The sequence below is a fragment of the Amblyomma americanum genome, chromosome 6 (genome assembly GCF_052857255.1).
Source record: "Amblyomma americanum isolate KBUSLIRL-KWMA chromosome 6, ASM5285725v1, whole genome shotgun sequence".
Lineage (NCBI taxonomy): Eukaryota > Metazoa > Arthropoda > Arachnida > Ixodida > Ixodidae > Amblyomma > Amblyomma americanum.
In genome coordinates, this window is record NC_135502.1 from 33354934 (window position 1) to 33376624 (window position 21691).

At 42.4% G+C, this 21691-nt stretch overlaps 1 protein-coding gene across 1 annotated transcript in view; it reads left to right on the forward strand.

The window, feature by feature from the left end:
- Positions 1–21691, forward strand: part of LOC144136579 (atrial natriuretic peptide receptor 1-like) — a 244834-nt gene that overhangs the window by 208724 nt on the left and 14419 nt on the right. Inside the window, exons 12-17 of the mRNA XM_077669031.1 lie at positions 3651–3888; positions 5816–5971; positions 10691–10859; positions 14059–14208; positions 15968–16091; positions 18060–18128. Of these exons, the coding sequence (XP_077525157.1) occupies positions 3651–3888; positions 5816–5971; positions 10691–10859; positions 14059–14208; positions 15968–16091; positions 18060–18128 (906 nt within the window). The remainder of the gene's footprint in view (positions 1–3650; positions 3889–5815; positions 5972–10690; positions 10860–14058; positions 14209–15967; positions 16092–18059; positions 18129–21691) is intronic.

The following is a 21691-nucleotide window of genomic DNA, read 5'->3' on the forward strand; positions in this document are numbered from 1 at the left end:
GTATTTATCCATTCGTCCTCGCGAAAAGATCGTACGGTACATATGGCATATTTTCTACAAAAGGGCGAATAAAGTTGAGCGTTCAAATTTCTTTTTGACATGACTATTGCTGTACGAGCCGTCTATATCAATATCATTTTGGGAATCGAAGTTGTAACATTATTGTTTTTTGTTGTACAGCAACGTTGGTGTGTAGGTCATGCGTTTATGTCAAACTGAAAAGAAGAATTGCACATAGGCAAGCCTCAAGCAATAGATGTAGTACTGTACTTATGGCTGTCCGCACGACATTCTGACGATGACTGGAATACTCAACCTAAATATGAATCTATTCAAGAGCCGTGCCTCTTTTTTTTTTATAACAGCCTTCTGTAATCCTTGGCGTAAGCTGCAGCTGCTGAAACTGTCCTTTTCTGGTAAATTTTTCATTGATTTTTTCATGATAATTCATTTCATAATTTCGTAATTTTTTTGATTGACAGTACGGCTCATAGCATTTTTCATTTTCTAGCAGCCACAAATTCTGCGCACATACCTGCAAGTAAAAAATGCCCCGAACTCATTAAAAAGGGTTTTACGTTGCGTTGATGAACATTTTATTATTTAAATTGCGTATCTTGCTTTTTTCTCTTCCAAAATCACTTCAATTCAAAGAAATCTCAGAGAAAAGACAAAAATTAGGCGCGATCAATTTTGTTGATGCGAAGAAAATGCGATAGCATGCTTCTTTAACTGTGCGGTCAATTTCAGTTCTGATTGTATTCAAATTATGAGTTCATCGTCCTTTACCCAACTACATATTCCAATTCTGATTCCATTATAATTTCGACTGCACAACTACAGTAAAATGTGTCACATTGATCGCTCGCGGCGAGCTCTCACATCGCTACCAGCGCGGTGGCGCAGCAGTTAAGCGATGCACCACGGCACTGGCGGGTGGCTGTTTCAAAAAACAGAAACCGGTGGGGCTTGTGAGACGCAGGTTGCTCCTCCCGAACAATGCAAGGAGGAGTAGTGCCCGAAAGCCTCCTTTTTTTTAACAGCCAGTTTTCATGGACGTTGTATTTTTCGCACATAGGCCTGCTGTTGTCTGAGTCATTTTCCTTCTTATTCATGTATACTATTGCTGAGTCATTATTCTTGCGGTGTCTCCCTCTTTTTTTCTACAAATAGAGAGGGGGAATGGGAGAGAGGCGAGAGGTCATGGGGACGGTTGACAGGTGCGGATGTGTGATAGCTTCAGTAAGGTGGTACCTATGCAGCCTTGCAATGCAATAGCAAATAACTAAATTGATTTGTTGCCTGAACCAAGAAAAGTAAAAATAAAAGCCAGAAAAACCCCTATAGAAGCATTAATAAATTTAAATTTAGCATCATAGCAAGGAATAACAAAAACGAAAATGTGTGATATTACCGCTGACGGAGCAGTTTTCAATTGCCCCTGCCGGGTCAAGTGACCAAATGGAAATATTATTTCTATCATATCAATGTTATATTTTTGCTTTGTTACGTTCTATAATAACCTCAGTTTTCAAGAAGAATGATTAGCGCTGTTTATAAGGTCTTTAAGGGAAATCTAGATAGGCGGGCTCAAAAAAGTTTGCACGGCTGTTAATTTTTACTAGTTAATAATGTTATGTGCGTTGTTAGGGTGAGAAATTTACTACGAAAGGCCTTATTTTTCGTGAGGTTAGTATTTCGCGAAATAGGATAAGTTGCACGAGTATTTTGCGAAGCAGATAAAACAGGCCCTTACTTCTCCCCTGTTCCCTGAGGTCTGCAAGTTTTCGGACGCTGCAAAGGCATGCACATGCACGTAGTTTATGCCACATAGTTCCCTAATCTTGTGGAACGAACCTTCCCGTGGATTCAGTAGTTGATAAAACAGCGTGGTTATCTTTCGACATCCAAGTGATTAGGGCGCTCAGCTACTGATCCGGAGTACCCGCGTTCGAACCCGACCGCGGCGGCCGCGTTTCGATGGAGGCGAAACGCAAAAGGCGCACGTGTGCTGTGTCATGCCAGCGCACGTTAAAGATCCCCAGGCGGTAGAAATTATTCCGGAGACCTCCACTACGGCACCTCTTTCTTCTTTCACTTCCTCCTTTATCCCTTCCCTTACGGCGCTGTTCAGGTTTCCGCCGAGATGCGAGACAGATGTTTCACCATTTCCTTTCCCCAAAAACCAATTTTCATTTTCAATTTTCATGAGAAGCGAAGATAACCGTTTTTAGAAACGACGGACAATCTTTTAGGAAAGAGAATACACTCTACAGAGTTTCACAGCCATATCCACTACGCCAAAAGCAAGCTGATTCAAAAAAACATTTCTTCCCAATTATCAGCATGCTTTTTTTGGCGAAACTTTTTGCGGCACGCATTTCTCGCAAGCAGCATGCGATTCACAAAGAACGCGAAAGTTAGGTCCTCGCGGAAATTGAGTTCTTTGCATTGAGTCGCACATCAATTACCATATACAACAGGTGAGCAGGAGAAAAGTTCAGAGCTGATATGGTAATGAGCCAACCTTCTAATTAGGAAAATAATACAATTGCAGTCAGAGCGCAGAATTGCAGTCAGAACTGCAACCGTGTACTTGCATAAATGGCATAATTTCTTGCCGCCTACCTTCCAGCTCTCCTTTTTCCTCGCCCATTAGTGAGAAGCTGGGGCCATCGGCGTTCGGGTCGAATGCACCTGCTTGAAACATAAATGAAAAAGGCACTTCTCGCTGGCTTTTACTTCATTTTATTCCCTGTTATGAGGAGCTAACAGCACGTTCGACATAATCAAGCGTCTTGGGACTCATTTCACAAGTGGTTGGATCATGCTTCTCAACGCTCCCGTTAATGAGTCTTAAGTTCGGATTAATAATGAAAGCCATCTAAAAGCAAATGCCGCCGACCTCTGAGATCTTGTTGAAAAGAAAGCTTTGGGCAAGCGAACGACAAGATTTTTTTTTCACGGGTATCAAAGCTCTAACCTCATTAAAGCGAGGCTTTCTTGATCGCAGATCTTACGCCGATGAGGCGAGTCTGTGTGCAATAAGAAGGAACTAAAAAAATTTATAAACATCTTACTCTTCCCATGAGTCTCTTTTCAGGTTTTCGTTGCTTATTGCTAGTGCAGCTATTCTGTTGTACCAAAAGTAAAAGCGGGATATTTTGTTTCGTCCGAGTAAAAACATTGTGCAGAAGAGAAAATTGCTTTGGATGTTCTCATAAGTGACAATCACACAAATAACAGCGAGATTGAGAACGCTTGACACCACCGCCATTAAATGCGCTTGCAGAAAACTGATGTGCACCGTGCGTAGGTATACATGTGAGTTAGCGTTGAGTGTATATGTCAAATGAACCGCCACCCGCAAACGACACGAACACTCGAGCGCGTTGCTTGGACTGTCATTAGTGCCGCGGTGCGTTGGCCATTCGATACAAGTTTACGCGAGGGTGGCTGCAAGGCACTCGCTATCGGCAGTCGCCATCAATAGACCGTACAGCACCGTCTCGGACCCACTTGCCAATGCCACTCGCTCGAGCCTTCGCGGCATGTTTGCAGGCTGCAATACTACAATTCACTTCCAGTGATATGAATCTCTATCAGCGTTCCCATGTGCCTATACCTGCTATCCCTCGGCCTGCCCTTAGGACATTCTCGAGAACGAGGAGATCAAGCTGGACTGGATGTTTCGCTACTCGCTGATGCACGATCTTGTGAAAGGCATGGCGTACCTGCACAACAGCGAGATTCACAGCCACGGCAACCTCAAGTCGTCCAACTGTGTTGTCGACAGTCGCTTCGTGCTGAAGATCACTGATTTTGGACTGCACAACTTGCGTTCTTACGACGAGAATGAGAATGAGGACACCTACGCCTATTGGAGGAGTACGTATGCCCTTTCTGTGCAAATAGGCATGCACTGATGCACAGCAATGGCTGCATGTAAACACACATAGAGCATACTAGGGGGCGAGCTCTTCCGTAACAGCAAGTGACACCTATAGGAACAGCCATATACGCATGAAAGGGACGAGAAGCAGCGTACAGGAAAGAAGATTGTCTTATTAGCCTAATTTGTTATGTAGCAAAAAAAACAAGGAAAGATGCAGACTCCTAGACTTCTTTTCTGAAATAACAAAAAAAGGTAACCCGAAGACAACACTGGCAAGCATGCTTGTAAGAACAGTCCTAACAGAGTACCTACAAAGTTATTGCGCACATGTGAGAAACGTGAGCAATACCTAAAATTCGCATGAACTTCGTTCTTAAAACTGGTGCCTCAAAGACCAAACTCACCTCTGCAATCTGTCAAGTGGCCACACTTTAAGCCGCTTTGTTGAGGTTCAGTTACAAAAGTTACAGTCTGCTGTTGTTTGTTTTCTTTTTCATTCTAAAGCAGCATCCTGGCCGGCTATGAGGAGTTTGCTACCATACAATGGTGCTTCCTACACTTGTGCGACTCTGCAGACTAAGATCACACAAAATAAAGAAACAAAAAAGCACGTAGGCTGGCTTTAGTACAAAACCTCGGATTCACGGTCGTAGAAACGTTCAGTTCAGAACATTGCGAATATAAGCAGCTTAGCATAAATCGATGTTAAAACGTAACTGAAAGAATCGCGTAACTGTGGCTGCAAGATCGCACCATTGTTTTATTATTAAAGAGTGCACGTATACGTCTGTGTTTTCGTTTCATTTATTTCATCCTTAAAGGCCCGAAGGCATTACATAAGGAGGGGCTTACAAATGGTTTTTTGTATATGCACTCATGTATATTCACTCATGTTATTCAGCGCGAGTCCCAGTTTCTAGATTACGTATTGTATTTTTAGTCCCCTTTCCGCCTTTCATTTGGCCCGACCAATAATGGCAAACATCGCATACGCTCTTCACGAGCGAGGATATGCTCATAGCTTCAGAAATCTGAATGCTCCACAGGTAAGCGACCTCACAAGTAAGGCTTGCAGCATTAAATGAATATGAAACTACTTTGGTGAGGTAATGCTAAATGAAAGTTCCGCGGAAACCTGCGGAGCCAGTTGCGGAGACGCATTGCGAAACGAACTTAATAGATAAAAATGCGCCTGCTTGTCAAAAATTTTATATCGTCCTACATGGACAGTCAAGGAATGTCAATCAACTGTGGCTTTCGCAAAGTATTTGTGCATGACACACGCCGTGCAACCAACTATTTGCTTCTGTTCATCCAAGCATCGTTTTGGGCTAGCCAGTTTTGGGACTACCGCATGACCGGAGCAGTCGCTTTACCCACTAAGCTAACAGGGACGGCAAACTTATGGTGCGGAGAGAGAACATTGATCAATAACTCGAAGTGGGAAAAGTGTTGGTCAGATGTTTTAGGGGGAAATTATAAAAGGGGGAGCAGATTTGTAGTAAGGAGTAAGTACTCATTGCTATCCACCCAAGCGCAGCCAATGGAAATGATAATTGTTTTTGAGCGAAGATTGAATGCAGAGTGGTGCTGCTGGACATTCGTTAATCTCAGCTGTTGTGAATGCTTCTAAAGATTTCAGACACATCATTTATCTATCCACCTATTTCCGCTATATCTGTGGTGGTTGTTTGCCATTGACGCTGCTACTTGGCTTCCTAACAAAATCTAGCGCCTCTCAGACAGGAAAGCACGCTTCCAGTTAAGAATGCCCGAATCCATACTAAGGCATTGATGTTGGATGAAATGCTGAACACAATTCCCGGATCTATACTAAGATATTTGATGTTTGATGAAATGCTGAACACAGTCGCCAGAAAGGGAGCTGACAGTCTATTAATGTATCTGTGCTGAACCCAGGAAAGCTATGGACAGCGCCCGAGCTGCTGCGGGCTCAGGTGTCACCGGTGAACGGAACACAAAAGGGGGACGTCTACTCGTTCGCCATCATTGCTCATGAGATCGCCGTTCGACAGGGTGCATTCTACTTGGGCAATATAGACATGAGCCCCAAAGGTAAGCTTTACATGCTATAGAAGAAGTCACAATAATAATATTGCAGCGGGTAGACGTTACCAAGTTTTGGGAGTAAGTTGGCCGCAATAGCAAGTAACCTCAAATACTCATCCTTTCGCTTGCTTTAGGATATTGTTGTTACTGCTCTATCTGCTGTTTTCTTTACAGTGCGTAATCCTTAAATTACTGTATAGACTCTGGAGACTTCTTTGCGGCAATTATTTCGCCTATGCCCATATTAAAGGTCCGTTCACCCAGAAACAATTGTAGGCTTAGCGAATATGTCTGCTGCTATCAACCATTTAATAATTCTTCTCTAGTACCGAGAGCCCTTCGAAAAAGAAAACCTCTTCTATATCTCCAGACGAAGAGATTTTACAGTGGTCATAGTGAAATTCAAGGAATGGGTTAATTTCTTCCCGCCGATTCCATCTGTCGGAACACCGAGAGCAAGCCGGCCTAGTGGTCGTTGTGGGAACAATTATCATGAATATCTGCCCAAGGTAGAAACAAAATCTCCCCTTATTGAATAATAAGCCTGCACGGACTAATAGTGAAAAACAAATTAAAATAAAGATATCCTAAGGCTTTCTCTCTTTTCCAGGAGCTACGGGAAACGCGAATCGAGACAACGGACTATTTCAGTCATCCGTTCATTTACGGCGAGCTCAAGAGAAACCCCTCATAATATCCGCAACGGCAGCGTTCGCCCAATACGAGCACCAAAGCGCGCAGCCCCGCTCGAGCTTCGGGTCGCGGCAGATATCCGAGATACCGCTTTGGACAGTGGGGTAAAGAACGGTGGGGGAACAAAGCAGCCTGCGTAGAGGCCGGATTTGGGAAGCCCAGACGCAATCCTTTATCGGGCAGCTGCAACCAAATCCCCGGGCGATTTGACGGTCCCGCTTTCTCTGTGCACCGTGGAACGTAATTCCGACAGTGTAGGATGAACGGTAGACAAACCGCGCTCGTTTTTTTCTCTCTCGTTGTCTGTCGCCTATCGCCCCGCTTTGCGACGATCGGAGAGAACGGAGATGCTGAGAGATCGGGTGAGCTTTTGTTAACGTGGCGTGCTCTCAACGTCCAAACTACATTACAGGCTGAGCTCGTTCCAAAGTTTCATGAACATTGCTTTTTCATGAAAATTTGCATGTGGGTCGCAATTACAAGTTTCAGAGTTGGGGAAAGGTGGGCGTCGAAAAAGTTCGCTCTTGTCAAAGTCTAATCTTTTCAGTAATAGTATCTGCGAAGCATTGTGTAGAAGCAAGTTCTTGGCAGGTATTTCGGGGTTGTAAGATCGTTTACTCCACTTTTCAGGGAGTAACTCTGCCGTTCACTTGCGGTGGAGAATGGCAGCTTTAAAATATAGTGAAACGCTGTGCGCTATATAATGCTTTCAACCCAAAATGCACGAAAAATGTCGAGCACAATTATAGGCATGCCTTGCGCATCGCGAACATTTGCAATTCAATATCCCCTTTCCAGAAGAAAAATAAGAAACGCTGGGGCGAGCAGGAGAGCAATAGACATAATGAGGAAAAATGCACCGTCAGCGGTAGGTTCCGAGCAGTTCTTTGGCGATCCCACAACTTTTTTCAACTTTTTACTAGTTTTAAATACTAAACACTTCAAAAGATCATTCAGACAAATTCTTTCTTCGTTGCCTCATAATAAGGTCTCTAGGAAGATTCGCTCGAGAATTTCCAATTATTTTGCCCGCAATAAATCTATAAATATAGAGAATCCAGTAGTAAATATTGAAACTTCCTGGTGACTTCTACACCACAATTCCAGTTTATAAGCTATTATCAATTACTTTATCTTGCAGCAATGCTTTGCATTCCATAACCAATCGGAACAAACGTAAGTCTTCAACGTGCGCTCATTTGCTAGTATGCTAGTATGCTTCCAGGGAACCAAAAAAGAGAAAAAAAATGTTGTGTCCGAGGACCATTTTTTTCGCGATGGTAGACTTAGAATATAAGCGCAATGGCTGCGTTTCTTCGTCTACTTTCTTTGTTTTGTGTTTGGGTCAGCCTGTGCTGCATAAGCTTGTAGTGCTAGGCTGGGAGCCAGCTAGTGAGATACTTCATTTATTTATGCCTTCAGAACACCCATCGCATATCTCTCTGTTAGCGCAAATAATGAGCAACTGCAGGAAATGTCCCTGCTTATAAAAGCTGTACGTTGCAAAAAGCTCATACAGAGTCTCATATAAATGTCAACAATTACTATACAAAAGCCATTCACTTTTGCAAAATCATACACTTCTCATACAGATGTCAAACAATATCATACAAACTGAATATCATTTGTATTACTAAGCCTGTAGGAGGTTATTGCATCATACAGCTTGTTCCAGCAAGGGTACAGCGTGCAGGTGCATAACAGAAGCTTGTGTTCGCTGACATCGAATCGTCTGGAAACTTCACGCTGTTCAGAGTTATACGTGAAAAATTTTCTGATCTTCTCATGACAAGGGTTGTTGATGCGAGCTTTGTTTAAAGGCTTAAAATTGAGTGGATTAAGACACAGCTTGCGAAACAACACCTTACGCACTCTGCCAGTCGAGTATTGCCTATTGCGGTGTTAAAGAAAATATGCAGCTGCAAACGTTCTTAAATACCTATGGTAGACAAAAATACTTCTGATATATAGAAAAATAAACAAAGGCACACTTCCTAAAAGTACGTGCCTTGTTCGTCCTACTTCTGACACCCTTTTTATGAAAATCTAGGAGCATTGCCCTACACGCCCGAACCGCAGTTTCGATTGAAAAACATCTTTGCTGCTCTCATGACCGACAATTCATCCTAGCCGAGCTCACTCAATATGTTGTTTCAGTGCTCAGTGCCATGTATTTCTTCCCACCTTTACTGTAGCATGTTTCTACAGATACCTTCTAGCAGAGACGCATTATTATTTTCACATACCAACGCGACAATAAGGTGTCGGTATGGCGGTCAGTATACTATGCGAAATTTCGTAATGATGGTTCTTTAATTTTTAGCCTTTCCACCAATAAAAGACCGAAGAGCGAAACTTCGAAACGTAGTTTGGCCCAAACGTTTTGCCTGTTCCGAAAGTTCAGGAGGGAATGGCTGATGTACTTGGAAAGTTTCGTACGTGTAACTTGCTACAACTAAACCCCACCAAATTCATTTCCCGGCATTTTGCTGTAATCAAAACCAAGGGAAAACGAGGTCACACATTTACCTGACAGATCAAGTCCTTCCTGCCTACGAATTCGTTACGTTTATTGGCATCATGCTCGACCCTCATCCGAGATTTTACTTATACACCAAATCCATCAATAAAAAAATTTCTTTGGGATAAGGCTGCTAAGAAAATGTAGATATCTCTTTCAACGCCCTATTCTTTCATACTTCAATTATTATTTCATTAACAGTCATCTAAACAATTGTATATCATCGAGGGATAATACCTATTAATGTCATTTGTCATTCATTTTTCATCTTCAAAATGAAGCGCTTCGAATTATGTCTTTTAGCGCATACACAGCCTCTGCCTCACCTCTTTACTCTGATCTCAACGTCCTGCCAATAAATTGCCTGATGAATTTCTGGTTACGCCTTATAAATTCCTACTCCCGTAATGGTAAGAACCTAATTTTTTTGTTTCTCTGCACCTTTCCACGCTGAGAGTAACAACACCCGGTTCCTTGAGTAAAACAGTATGCTTCTACCAAAGTGCACATTAAATATGAAGAGAAAAGTGCTTTTTATTTCGGCATAAAAGCGTGGAAATAATTACGCTAACCATTCAATCAGCAATCTCGCAGCTCGCAGCGTGTTGAACACCTACCTCTTATAAACTATTTCAAATTCAAGCCACAGCTAAGCTTGCCTTATTCTCTTTTTTTATGTTCAACACATCTTCAGGAAACGCTCATAATTGCTCCTCATTCCCAATATCTTTATTTCCGTTTTTATAACCTGTGCATTTATCCCTAGACGGATACAATTTATTTTTTTTTATTTTTCTCTTCTCTTTCAGTCTTTCTGCCCTCTTGTACCTTTGTTTCATGTGTGAGAAATTCTATCATCATTAACATTGTATAAAAGCCTCTACTCTCAAAGAAGCATCAGGAATATTGGCAGCCGTCCCCACCAGGACCTCTCACTACCTTGCAAGAGCAGAATCTTACCTGCACATTCACTGGTGTTGTCGTCTAACGGCTTGTATGTTGTTTTGAAGCGGGAAGCTTCATTACGCTAGGTAAAGCAGCCTTCGGGTCGCAGCATAGCGACCTTGAATGACCTGCAACCCAGCCAAGGATAGCCGTGTATGACCATATGTGGTACAGTTATGGTGTCGAACTCTCGACCTCTGGACTTGACCTATGACCTTAAGTTGACCTTTGGCCTTTGACATTGGGTGGCCTTAGGGTTGACCTTTCACCTTTGACCTTAAGAACATCCTATGGGGGTGATGTGAAGCCACGTGATTACATCCGATGGGGGTGTCGTAAGACCATGTGATACCACGGCATAGCCACGTGGTTGTGTGGGTATATATACAACGGCTGTCGTGAGCGTGTAGCGGAGCTGCCATGGACGCGCCTCAGACGCTTAGCAAGCGAGCTGACTTTTCCCTGAAATTCAGGGTTAGCCAAGTTTAGCCACTGCCAATTTTTGGGTATGTGCATTGTGTCTTCCAAATAAGAACACTTGTTGTTTTTGTCTTCTCTTTTTCTAGAGATTGTAGAACAAGTTATTTCCGAGTCGAAGCCCCTGTTCCGGCCTGTGTTTGATGAAATCGACTGTCCAGACGAAGTGCGCCAGCTGATCACCAAGTGCTGGGCTGGAGACCCGAATGAAAGACCAGATTTCCAAGCACTCAAGCCACTCATCAGAAAGCTCAACAAGTGAGCACACGTCACAATGAGAATTGACATCTACTGCTCAGTGACGCGATTTCGAAGTGGTCCAGTTCCTAACTTCTCCTAATGCTCCCATTAGTCACTGCAGTCATTCCTGAAAATGAAAAAAATTGTAAGCGGCATTACACCCTGAACCCTGCGACACAAGTTCGCGCTTTTTTCTTAACTTTCTAGCATCTCGCAAGTTTTGCTGGAAACATCTTTTGCTATGATTTCTGGCTTGAACGTGTAACCTGAAATAGTTATTTACTGCGGAATGCACCGTTATTTTCGTGGGGACGCTGCACTCTTGTCGTACTGACGTGTTCAATACATATTTTCTTTCCTGGAGAAGAAAGCACGTTAAGGCGATCGCTCAGCTTTCTTTCCATACTTCCCCCGCTCTGTGCGCAACAGAAAATAAAAGCATTCTTATCGATTAGGATTTGTTTTGTTTGCTTCTTTTTCGTTGGTGGTGTTTTAGTACAATGGATGGCGGGATAACTGGTTTTTTTGTGTCTGTAAGTGTGGAAGAGGGGCAGTTCTGTCCACGAAAACACAGGGCGCTTACTGATCACATCCGTGCAAAGCAAATGTGTTTCATAAACCTCTAAGCGCTGTATTGCTGTACGAGGGAATGGACCTTCAATGGTGCTACCAAGCGATTTATTTAATGGCGTCTTGAAACCCAGCTCGAGAGTACGTGCGTTGCACTCCCCTTCGGTTCTCATCTGCTTTACTGGCTCGGTAGTGACGATGGCGTCAAAGATTTAAGAAATAAGTATGGGATCTATTGACAATTAGACTCCCTACGCGGATGCGCCTCTCTGTGTCCGCTGCACAAAGTCACGAGAATTCAAAAATGTTAATGGGACGATTACCATGACTACTGTTTTGTCAACCGCAAGTTTAAGTGATTATAACGTAATAAGCATACTTCCTCAGCTTGCCGGCGTAGAATATTTGAAGATTAAAACTCGTTCCACTGGCGTAACTTTTTCGTAGGCCCCGCTCCCTAAATTTCCAGGATGGTAGGACCACGTAAACGTACGTCACTTCCTGGAACACCCTATCCTCGAATCTTTCGCCCGCATGCAGCATAGAGCCAAACTTTTACGCGATCACAAGCAGCAATGAGCTCGCCAAGCGCGGACATGACGTTCATGCTAAAGGGAAGCCGCTGGAATAGAATGTCGCTGCGTTATTGGTTTGAAAGGTCTGTTCTCATCGGGCATCAATGCGCCCACAGTCTTTACCAAAGCCCATTATCCGTTCCAAATCTGCCGTCTTATTTTGTGCTTCTGTGCGCGTATTTCGTTTGATGTTATTACCGAGGCTTAAAACATAGAGAGGATTTAAAGTGAGCGCCTTAGAACAACGTATATATTCGAAACAAAGCATATGCATTGCTTTCGCATATATGTGACGCTGCATATTAACGGTAGCTCCCGAAGTGATTTAATGACTCCAAGCTGTAGTAATTCCATTTTAACTAAGAGGCGTTGTTTTATCAAAGCAATAATGCAGGTGACTCGGCGGACTGAAAGTAGCAAGAAAAGAGTATTGCCTTCGGTTCCTGCTCTTCGGCTTCTGTTCTGCGGTTACGAAGGCATTGCTTGACGCAGATAGACGGCGATTCTTGGAAACACTCCGACCACTTCTTACATGCTGAAAACAGCGGAATATTGATAAAGTCGCTTCGCAAAACTACTTCTTGGCGTTTCTTAAGTGCGTTGCAGCGTCACAATGAGAACTAAGTTATCATCAGCGTATGCTATTCAGAGGTAAGTAGTGATGGCCGTTGAAACAAGTACTGCACAATTCATGATACTGAGGTCGTCTTCATCCTGCACGAACACGGTTTAAACAAGCCTGTTAAGTAAGTCCTAAGACAGAAATGAAATTCATGAAAATACAGGGTGGTCGTCGTTGTAAAAAGTGAAATTGTGTCCTCCTCAGGCAGAAAGGCGCTGGATTTTTTAATCAGTCTTTTTTTCTTTCTTCGAACTAGGATGCGTCAAAATTTAAAAATTATAAGAAGTCGTAAAAGAGTGCCGATTAATAGAAAGCGCATATCTTCTTGCTGCTGGGTAAGGCCTGTGCTATGGTTAAGGAGATCATCAAGGCGTTAGGCCACTAATGATATTTCCATTTGCCGCTCGAGCGTATTTTATTCCCTTGGCGTCGCAAACTGACGAAGCTAACGCTTTGATATCCATGTCTTTATAACAGTCAGTTTTCTTCACGTTGCAAGAGAAGTTGACTCATCGAGGAGAAATTCTCTTGAGTTTTCAACTGCGCACCCTGTGTTTTACACATGCGCCGACAATGCATCCTTAAGAAGGAAATCCGCGATCTCCTAGATAGTTCAGTGCGTCTTTCCCTTAAAATATTTCTAACACGATTTCATAGCTTCTTATACATTCTTATCAAATTTGTAGTCATCACTTGAGGATAAAAACATGAGGTTGAACTGTTATGTTGGGAAAGACCATTTATCTTCCGCCATAGGCGCCTATAGTAATCCAAATGCTTCAGCAGAAGATTCAGCTTAGTAGTTTACCTTATTACTCCTGCTCCGATAAATTATGCATTTTTCTGCCGCAGAAAATGATAATTTCAGTAAATATTTTCCAAATCTGCAAGTCTCTTATTTTTCCAATGTCGTCACGACACTGGAAGCATATATGCTTGCAAGTTTTTCTTAGTTTCCAGTCCATTGCTACAGGCAGAAAGAAATGGGCTGCATTTTTACACAAGGACATGTATTTAGGTAGCCATTTCTGCTCAAATATAACCTTGAGGTTGAACACGAAACCGGGAATTGTAAAGCCATGCGAGCAAATATTAGGAACACAGGGTAGCAAATTCTTAATCTAGGCTATTTTTTTAACGAGCCCAATTGTTAAGCGCCTAAATTCTGCTCAAAGGACTATGTTTCAACTTTTCTCGCCGTTAAAACATTATAAGCTATCCTTTGACAATGCAGCCCTAGGAATGTAGAAAATGTGAACGCAATCGCAACTTCTTTTCACCTCCTGGTACGAGACAAAAATTTTGCGCGGGAAGCCTTAGAACTAAACAGCTTGTGAAATTTAGGTGTTGTGTACAGACCTGATGCCCTATGTTCAGCGAGTGATGTTATGGCGAACAGATTTACCGTATGTTGCGCACTGCATCCTCATAATGACCGTCTCTCCGACAGGGAGTCTGAAAGCGGCAACATCCTGGACAACCTGTTGTCGAGAATGGAGCAATACGCGAACAACTTGGAGTCACTGGTGGAGGAGAGGACGGCAGACTATCTCGAAGAGAAGAGGAAAGCAGAAGAACTGCTTTATCAACTATTACCAAAGTATGGCCTACGTGGTGTTATTTTTATCAAAAATGTATGGAAATTTAAGAAAGAATGTTCTGGCTTCTTTAGAAAGGTACTTTGCCAGAATTACTGATTACACTTATGAAGGTGTATTTAAATTTAACTTATTTAGCACTTTTATTTCATTTGACAACGCGCCTTCAAAAAAAGGTTTGATTGCAGTTTTATATGAAAGCGCGGAGTAAGATAATGGCGATTATAACGCCCCATTGATCTACCTCGGCTCCTGTTAGGGACTCAGTCTAAAAGGTAGACTTCGGAATTTTTATACAAATCGGTGCTGTTCAAACAATGAGTCCTTACTTATGCCCACGCGTTCATTGCGCGTTACCACCTCAAAAATGCGGCGCTCCTCTGTCTTCAATAAAGCACTATGCACCGCTCGTTCTTCATGATTCGTTAATGTTAGCGCGAAGTACATAACGAACGAAAAAGAACCAAAAAGGAACACTGCTATACTTGCCAGTATAATTATTCATATACTGCCATTAGGATTTATGCATTTCACGAACCTTAAGAAGAAGCGAAAGGCACCGCATTTAAAAACTAGAACCGGTTTTGCGAAGCAGTTGACGACCACCCCTGCGAAAAGGAGAAAGCCACAGAGAGCTTGAGTCATTATTACCGGCGCATCTTTAATTATAGAGTGACTAATGCACACATTAGGATCTAGCCATTTGTGCATACAGATTACCGCATCTGTAATGTTTCAGCTTCACCAGATTTTGTACTCCCAAGAAGCCCTTAAGCTGTTATACTCCGTCTTATATTTAGCAGGCAATGCCGCGGAGGCTGCGGCAGTATTGCGTCCGCGAAGCCATAAACATCCGCCATGCATTATTTGCTCTTCTCGAAACCTTGGTCAGTGTTTGGACGAAAACAAAGGGTGGTATAAAACTAAGTGCTATAATTGAAAATCATGGTGAAATCTGTGAGGCGCTGAGTGTTCGGGCCCTCTGGCTGTAATTTTCCCTCAGTGTGGACTACTTCTCAGGCGCATATAGTGTAAGAGCGATTCGCCCTGCCAGCCGCGTATCATACCGCCACATGTGATTCATGCTTCTCAAAATCTCGATGGGTCGCAGGACGAGAATATGGCGGGAGGTAAACCGTAGTGCAGGAGGTTGCCAATCACGATACTTGAGATTTGCCGCGACAAAATGTGCCTGTGTTCACTTTTATTGTATGACGTACTATCTTTTGGGGAGCGGATTTAGCTTGCGCGAATAGGCGCGATAGCTTTGGCATCTTGGAGTGCTATGCCTGAAACGGACTATCAATGCCTAATATCAATCGTTCTGCATGAATGTGACTGCAAATGTTTGTGGCTACGTTAAATGCAATTCAGAATTTACCTCCTTCCACCTGTTGCAGTCCAAAATCCTTTGAACGAAAGCATGCGATAAGCCCATTTCAACACGATTCTGAACTTTTTGTGCGAAGAGCAGGGATTCCTGTGCTTGCTATAGGGTATAGCGAAAAGGGCCTCTGCAAACAAAACCTCACCCTGGTGCTTAAATTACCCATGGGTGTATTGATCTTCAATCCGGGCCTGCATTCAAGAAAAAGATCGATCAGCGCCCCTTTGGTTGGTACATCTAGTCCCGGACGCGGCTGCCAGCAGTGGACATGCGCCACGGGCAAGAGTTGCATTGCCTTGATCACTCGCTCAGAAACGGCTTTGTTTACTCATCTTTTTTTTATATTCATCAGTAACGATTTCTTCTGCTTACAGATCTGTGGCGAGTCAGCTGATAAAAGGCCAGTCTGTACGCGCAGAGTCATATGACATCGTTACGATATACTTTAGCGACATCGTTGGATTCACCTCATTGTCCGCGCAAAGCACGCCCATGCAGGTAAATATGCCATCAAGTGCTTTTCTGCTTCATTTGTACGCACAAAAAAAAATGGTTATAGTGCTCGGCTGCTGATCCGAAAGACGCGGGTTTAATCCCGGCCGCGGCGGACAAATTCGGATGGAGGCGAAATAGAAAACGCACATATGCTGAGCGATGTAATCGCAGTTTAAGAAAAGCCAGGAGGTCTAATTAATCCGGTGCCCTCCACTATGGCGTCCCTCATAGCCCGTGCTGTTTCTGGACGATAAAGTCCAAAATTCACAATTTCGATTTCTAGATATCGCGTTTTCCTTGCCTATTCTGTGCTGGCAAGATCACCTGTCGATGCAGTGCTAATTTGAAGGCATTCTAGGGCTTTATTCGGGAGAGCGACACTGTGGCAACACGCTGTTTTGTGCGTCGCTAGGGGAACAATAAGGAATACGCCATTTACCTTATGTCTAAAGTAAATGTTAGTCACCCGAAAATGGCCTCTAAAAGCGAGGCATGGCGCATTTTTATTCATTTTGGTGCTTGGAAGAAGCGTATCTTTTTGCATCGAAACTGGAAAATGAAAAAGACGACATTGCACCGAAACGGTCGGGTAAATACTCTTTGTGACAAAGTTCACGAGCCGAGGGTGGTCTAGATGGATACTATGGCGTCCTGATGGTGTTGAGCAGTCATTTTACCGTTTAGGCCCGCTGCACTTGCTCCTGACAGTAGTACCTACATGCATAGTATTATCTGCAGTTGTTTTTGTCCCTTCGTTTTTTTGTTAAAACAAATGAAACATGTGCACACTAAAACCGTGACCTTATTAAGGATAATCTATGAATTTGGATGACCTATTTATGCTCAGAAGCTATGTGAACACGACTTCTTTTGAAGTTCTTGAGTAAGCCTGAAAGCAACGTCGTGAGTCTCGACGACACTTCATCCGGTGCACTTAAAATGAGTTCCCGATTTTCCTGATGTACAGCTATTAGGAAAAATTATGTTCTAGCACAAAAACAATTCAGCTATTTATTGTAGACCACCGTAAAATATAACGTTTGCGGAAAATACCTTGACGATTGCAATCAAAATAGCGCTTCATTACGCTCGAAGCTGAAAGTCAGAACGATGCATTCCGTTATCAAAATATCACGGTGCTACGAGTAAACCTTATGCAGAATATTTCTTAAAACTTAGGTTGCATTAAGGGACACAAATTCAGCTTTCATGGGCCTTACCTATCCCTTATGGCAGTGTAGGTCTGTGAGCTTTGAAATTGTTGTCGTTTTTTCTTTAAGTAAGTAAGTACCCACGTTTGGGGATTGGCCAGAGTATAGTGGTGAATGCCAAAGAGAATCTCATAGGTAATTGCAAGGAAAACAAAGGCATGAGGCGAAGTAGAATATTGCGCCATTATAACCCTTGATTTTTCTCAGGGAAGCAGCGCAACCGCTAAGAAAAATGAAGTGTAATAAAATATTTTACTTAAAAGTCTTAGTCTTGAATAATTAGGTGTTAAGGTATTTATAATCTTTGTGTCAACTAAACATCTGCTACATTGTGCAGATTAACTATTATATTATGCAAGCTGTCGTGCACAATTCCTCCAGCGGTATGTCCGTCTATTTTTATTCGGTTTCCACATTGTGACATATTTTGATTTCATTTCCTAATAAATTCCCTTTTAAAATCACGCCTGGCGTCGAGTGTCTACGTTACGCACCACTCTAAGGTCGGAACAATCCTTAACTTGGTTCCAGGAAATATTGATTGCTGCCTGGTTATTAGACAAAGCAAACAGACCGCACAGAACTCTTGAACTGCCATTGATTCAGCACCTTGCATATGGCAGATATCATTTGCATGTGCTACAGGGAGCAAGAAAGAATGTTTAACGAGCAAAAAAATTATAAATTTTGTGTGGAAGATTTCATGATCATTACTGGCGTAGGTAAGAATACTCGTTGCTCTATATTTCATTTTTTCCAGGTGGTGGACTTGCTCAACGACCTTTACACGTGCTTTGATTCCGTGATTGAAAGTTTCGACGTGTACAAGGTAGGAAAATTAGATTTTTACATATAATATGTGCGTTAGTAGATGAGGTTTTATTCCTTTACGTCAAACGACAGATTTCGATAGAATTTTGTTTTTAAGAGAGAAGAATTTCATTCAGAGCGTTTACCTCCGAAATGTTACCCTGTCGCATATTTATCTCCACTATAAAATAAGCCATCGATAACCCTTCCAGGCATTCACATTAACAGCGACTATAACTGTATTTTCACGAATGTGCTTGCCTTACGATTTTATCCTTTCCACAGCAAATGTAATTGGGATTGGCAAAAACCTTTGTAGCCACAAAACGTGCATATGGATTTGTAACGATCTTCCGCTGGTAGTGTGAAAAAACATGTTTTTGATGTGAGTGAACTCTTCCGCGAGATGTGCACTTCCCGGTGCACATTAAAACAGTTAACAAAAGCCTTATTCGAAAGCAATGCTCTCTTGCATATGACCATTTTGGCAAGAAATACTAACGCCATTCGAAGTGAAATTAAATTTCTGGAACAATCTAAAAGAGAGAAATCACCGGTAGCTGTCGGAAATTCTTTGTTCACTCAATTATGATTGCACTTTGGCAGGTTTTCATATTTCTTGAATACGGAAATGCCAAAGTCTGTCAGTGCTACACGTAGTACCTATGCTTTCTTGGCAAGGAGCACAAATCCGAAAATTAGTACATTCAAGTGAGCTGCTAAATTTTCATAGAGAAACCCGCCTGAAACTTGAGAGAGATGACTTAAACTCTGCTCTTGTTATCTGCTTGAAGCAAATTGAATTATATGATTTTGCTCAGACGTGACACTACATACAGCGTCATGCATCAAGCTTTTATATATTCCCTCGAAAAGCTCATTCATAAACACGGCCAAAGGCATTTCAGTGGACTGACTGTAATAAAAAAAACGCAGTTACTATTGATCGCGAATGTTTCTGTAGAACATGCTAAGATTATCCGGGGTCATATATGTCGCATGCATTCTATCTTGCCATCAACGAGACAGCAACCTTTTTTTTATTTTTTAATTTTTAGTTCTTTTAGGTAATTTACGAACCAGAGCGCGTGTCCGTCGTCTCCTCGTCTCTATTGTTTTTGTGAATTTTTCACGTCATGGTGTTTTCCAAGTTTCAAGGATACGTCACATGCACAACATGCAAACCCGAAAGGTCGCTTTTAAACCAATCCTCAAAAGCCTGCGTTGCGCCATTGTGTACCTTTCGTCGTCTTTATCTGGAAGTTCTTTTTTCTGTAGGAAAAAACTGGGAATCCTGTCGCTGTTTCTATTTGGCTACATTTTTTTAGCACAAATTTGAGGGCCCTGTCTTCATTGAAGCCTTTCTGGGCATCAAAAATGCGAACACGGCGATCTTAACGAAGCTGGCACCAATGTTTTTGATCGCGCTCACAAAGGCGTTGTTCAGCATATAATGGCGAACACATTGGTGATATAAAGCGCAGCATGATATATTCCACAGTTTTATTTTCCACAGTGAATTCTGGTTCCTAACCAGAATTTCTAATTGCCTACAGGAATGAAATAATTGAAGCGGTCAAGTTTTATAACTTGTGATGCAAATTACCGCAACATTTTTTTCAGCAGTCTTCAGTAAAGAAATCTTTCGACACAAGTTTCTACGCACTCACTTCATACCTGAAGAGAAGTTCCCACATTACGTATCCTATTTTGTGAAACTTTCGTGTGGTTTCGAACGACGTGTCGCATAATGTTAAGCACTAAATTAAACAATTTAGCTATCCGGCCAGCAGTACTCAGTGCACTAACTGAATGCGAGAAACGCGGATTGAGGACAGCTGTAGAAATCGGGTACAAAGGCCAGCAGGGAGCTTTATCCATACACTTTTCATTGTCGCAAATTTTCACAACAGGTGATGCTCTGCGCATCTCTTAATTTTGCGACAGCAGCGTTCAGATGAACTGCTTCATGTTCTCTCAAACATTGATGCGCGGGAAAGATTGGAGCACTGAGCCAATTGGTGCGCAGTGTCACAGAATAAAACCAACGAATGGCCGTCCTGTATCTGCTGTTGGTCGGTGTCTCTTCTGCTGGTCTTGATTCCCTTAACCCCAGCAGCTGGGCAAGTTCATAATCCCAAGCATAACAAGGCCCTATTCTTTAAAATGTAGTCTTCCTTTAAGCCTGTTCCTAACTCTAGGGAATACTGCGAAGCCACCTAGTCTGCACTGAAGGGGAAAATGTCTGCGAGCTTCCATCTGAGTACTTGCCAAATACTGGGTGCGCACTTCAGATCGATCAAAAGGGGCATTGTCGCGGTGGAAAACTGCATGCCTTTTCTTAACGCTAGACAAATTTTTTAACAACTCTAGCTACAGGCACCCTTTACTTTAGCACTGTTGGGTACCAGTTTTTCCAGTGTTGCATGCTAGACAGCTCCCCTGACAGTGAAAAAACTACTAGGTTACTCACAAATACAGTTTTTGTACGGGACAAGAGAGGCTTCACCTTCGAAGCCCTATCTTTTAGTGACCTTGCTGAAGCCGTTCATAAAACAAAGCGAAGTTTTGTCACAATTGACAGTTTTCTTCAGGAATACGTTCCGTATTAAAATTATGTTAGCATCCCTCATGCCGATTGTCCTCACTTGAGGCAGAGGGTACCAGAAAAGAATAAACCTTCTATTTTCAATTTGGTCATGCAAAATGGCATGAATTTTAATGCAGGAATGTGCGGATGTTCTTTCATCTGGCAATCAGCAGTCTGTCGGTCTGACTCAAATTCGTTTTTGACAGCAGCGATATTCCCCTCTATGACAGACGAGTACTGGTACCCCTGCCGCGAAGTGCCTTCTCAGGCAAACTCTGCTCTCTGGAACTCTCTACACCAGCTGAATATAGCAGTACAATGATAAAAATCTTTATCTCGAACAAAAGATATTTCTTCTAAGCATTGGTCAACAGTTGAGCAGCATGCCAACCTGTATGTAGCCCAAAATTGCTCACAGCTCCATCCTGAACGCTCCATCTCACGAGCACGACGCATCAGGGGTCCTGCCGGCAGCACGAATGTCTGAATATTTCTCAGCACACCTGTGCTTTTAACAAAGATGCCCATTGCTTCGATCTTTTTGCAAAAGTTTACTCCACCCTGTTTTTTTTTTTCAATTTCGCTTGATTGTAACAAATTTGAGTACGCCGGCATTGAAGAACCCATATTTATTAGAGTTGTCAAATAATTCTAACCATAATGGCGTAAATTTCTTGCGTGTTCTTTATAATACGCATGAATATTTCTTTCTGTTATAATTGATCAAGAAGAACAATTATCTGCAAGGAAAGGTTAATTGCTTCAAGGCAAGAATGTTTTAAATATCCTGTTGCTTGACAAGCACCACCGAGGGTTCTGAAACAGGCTTAAAATATATCGGTTCCGATAACTGAGAAGTTGGAGAGGGAGAGGAGAAAATGCTTTCAATAAAATGCAATTCCTGTACAGAGGATGATAACACTAGTGCAGCACAGAAGTGAAGAGGTATATCAGCAATAACTACTGCTGACCTTTATCCGTGTTAATCTTAA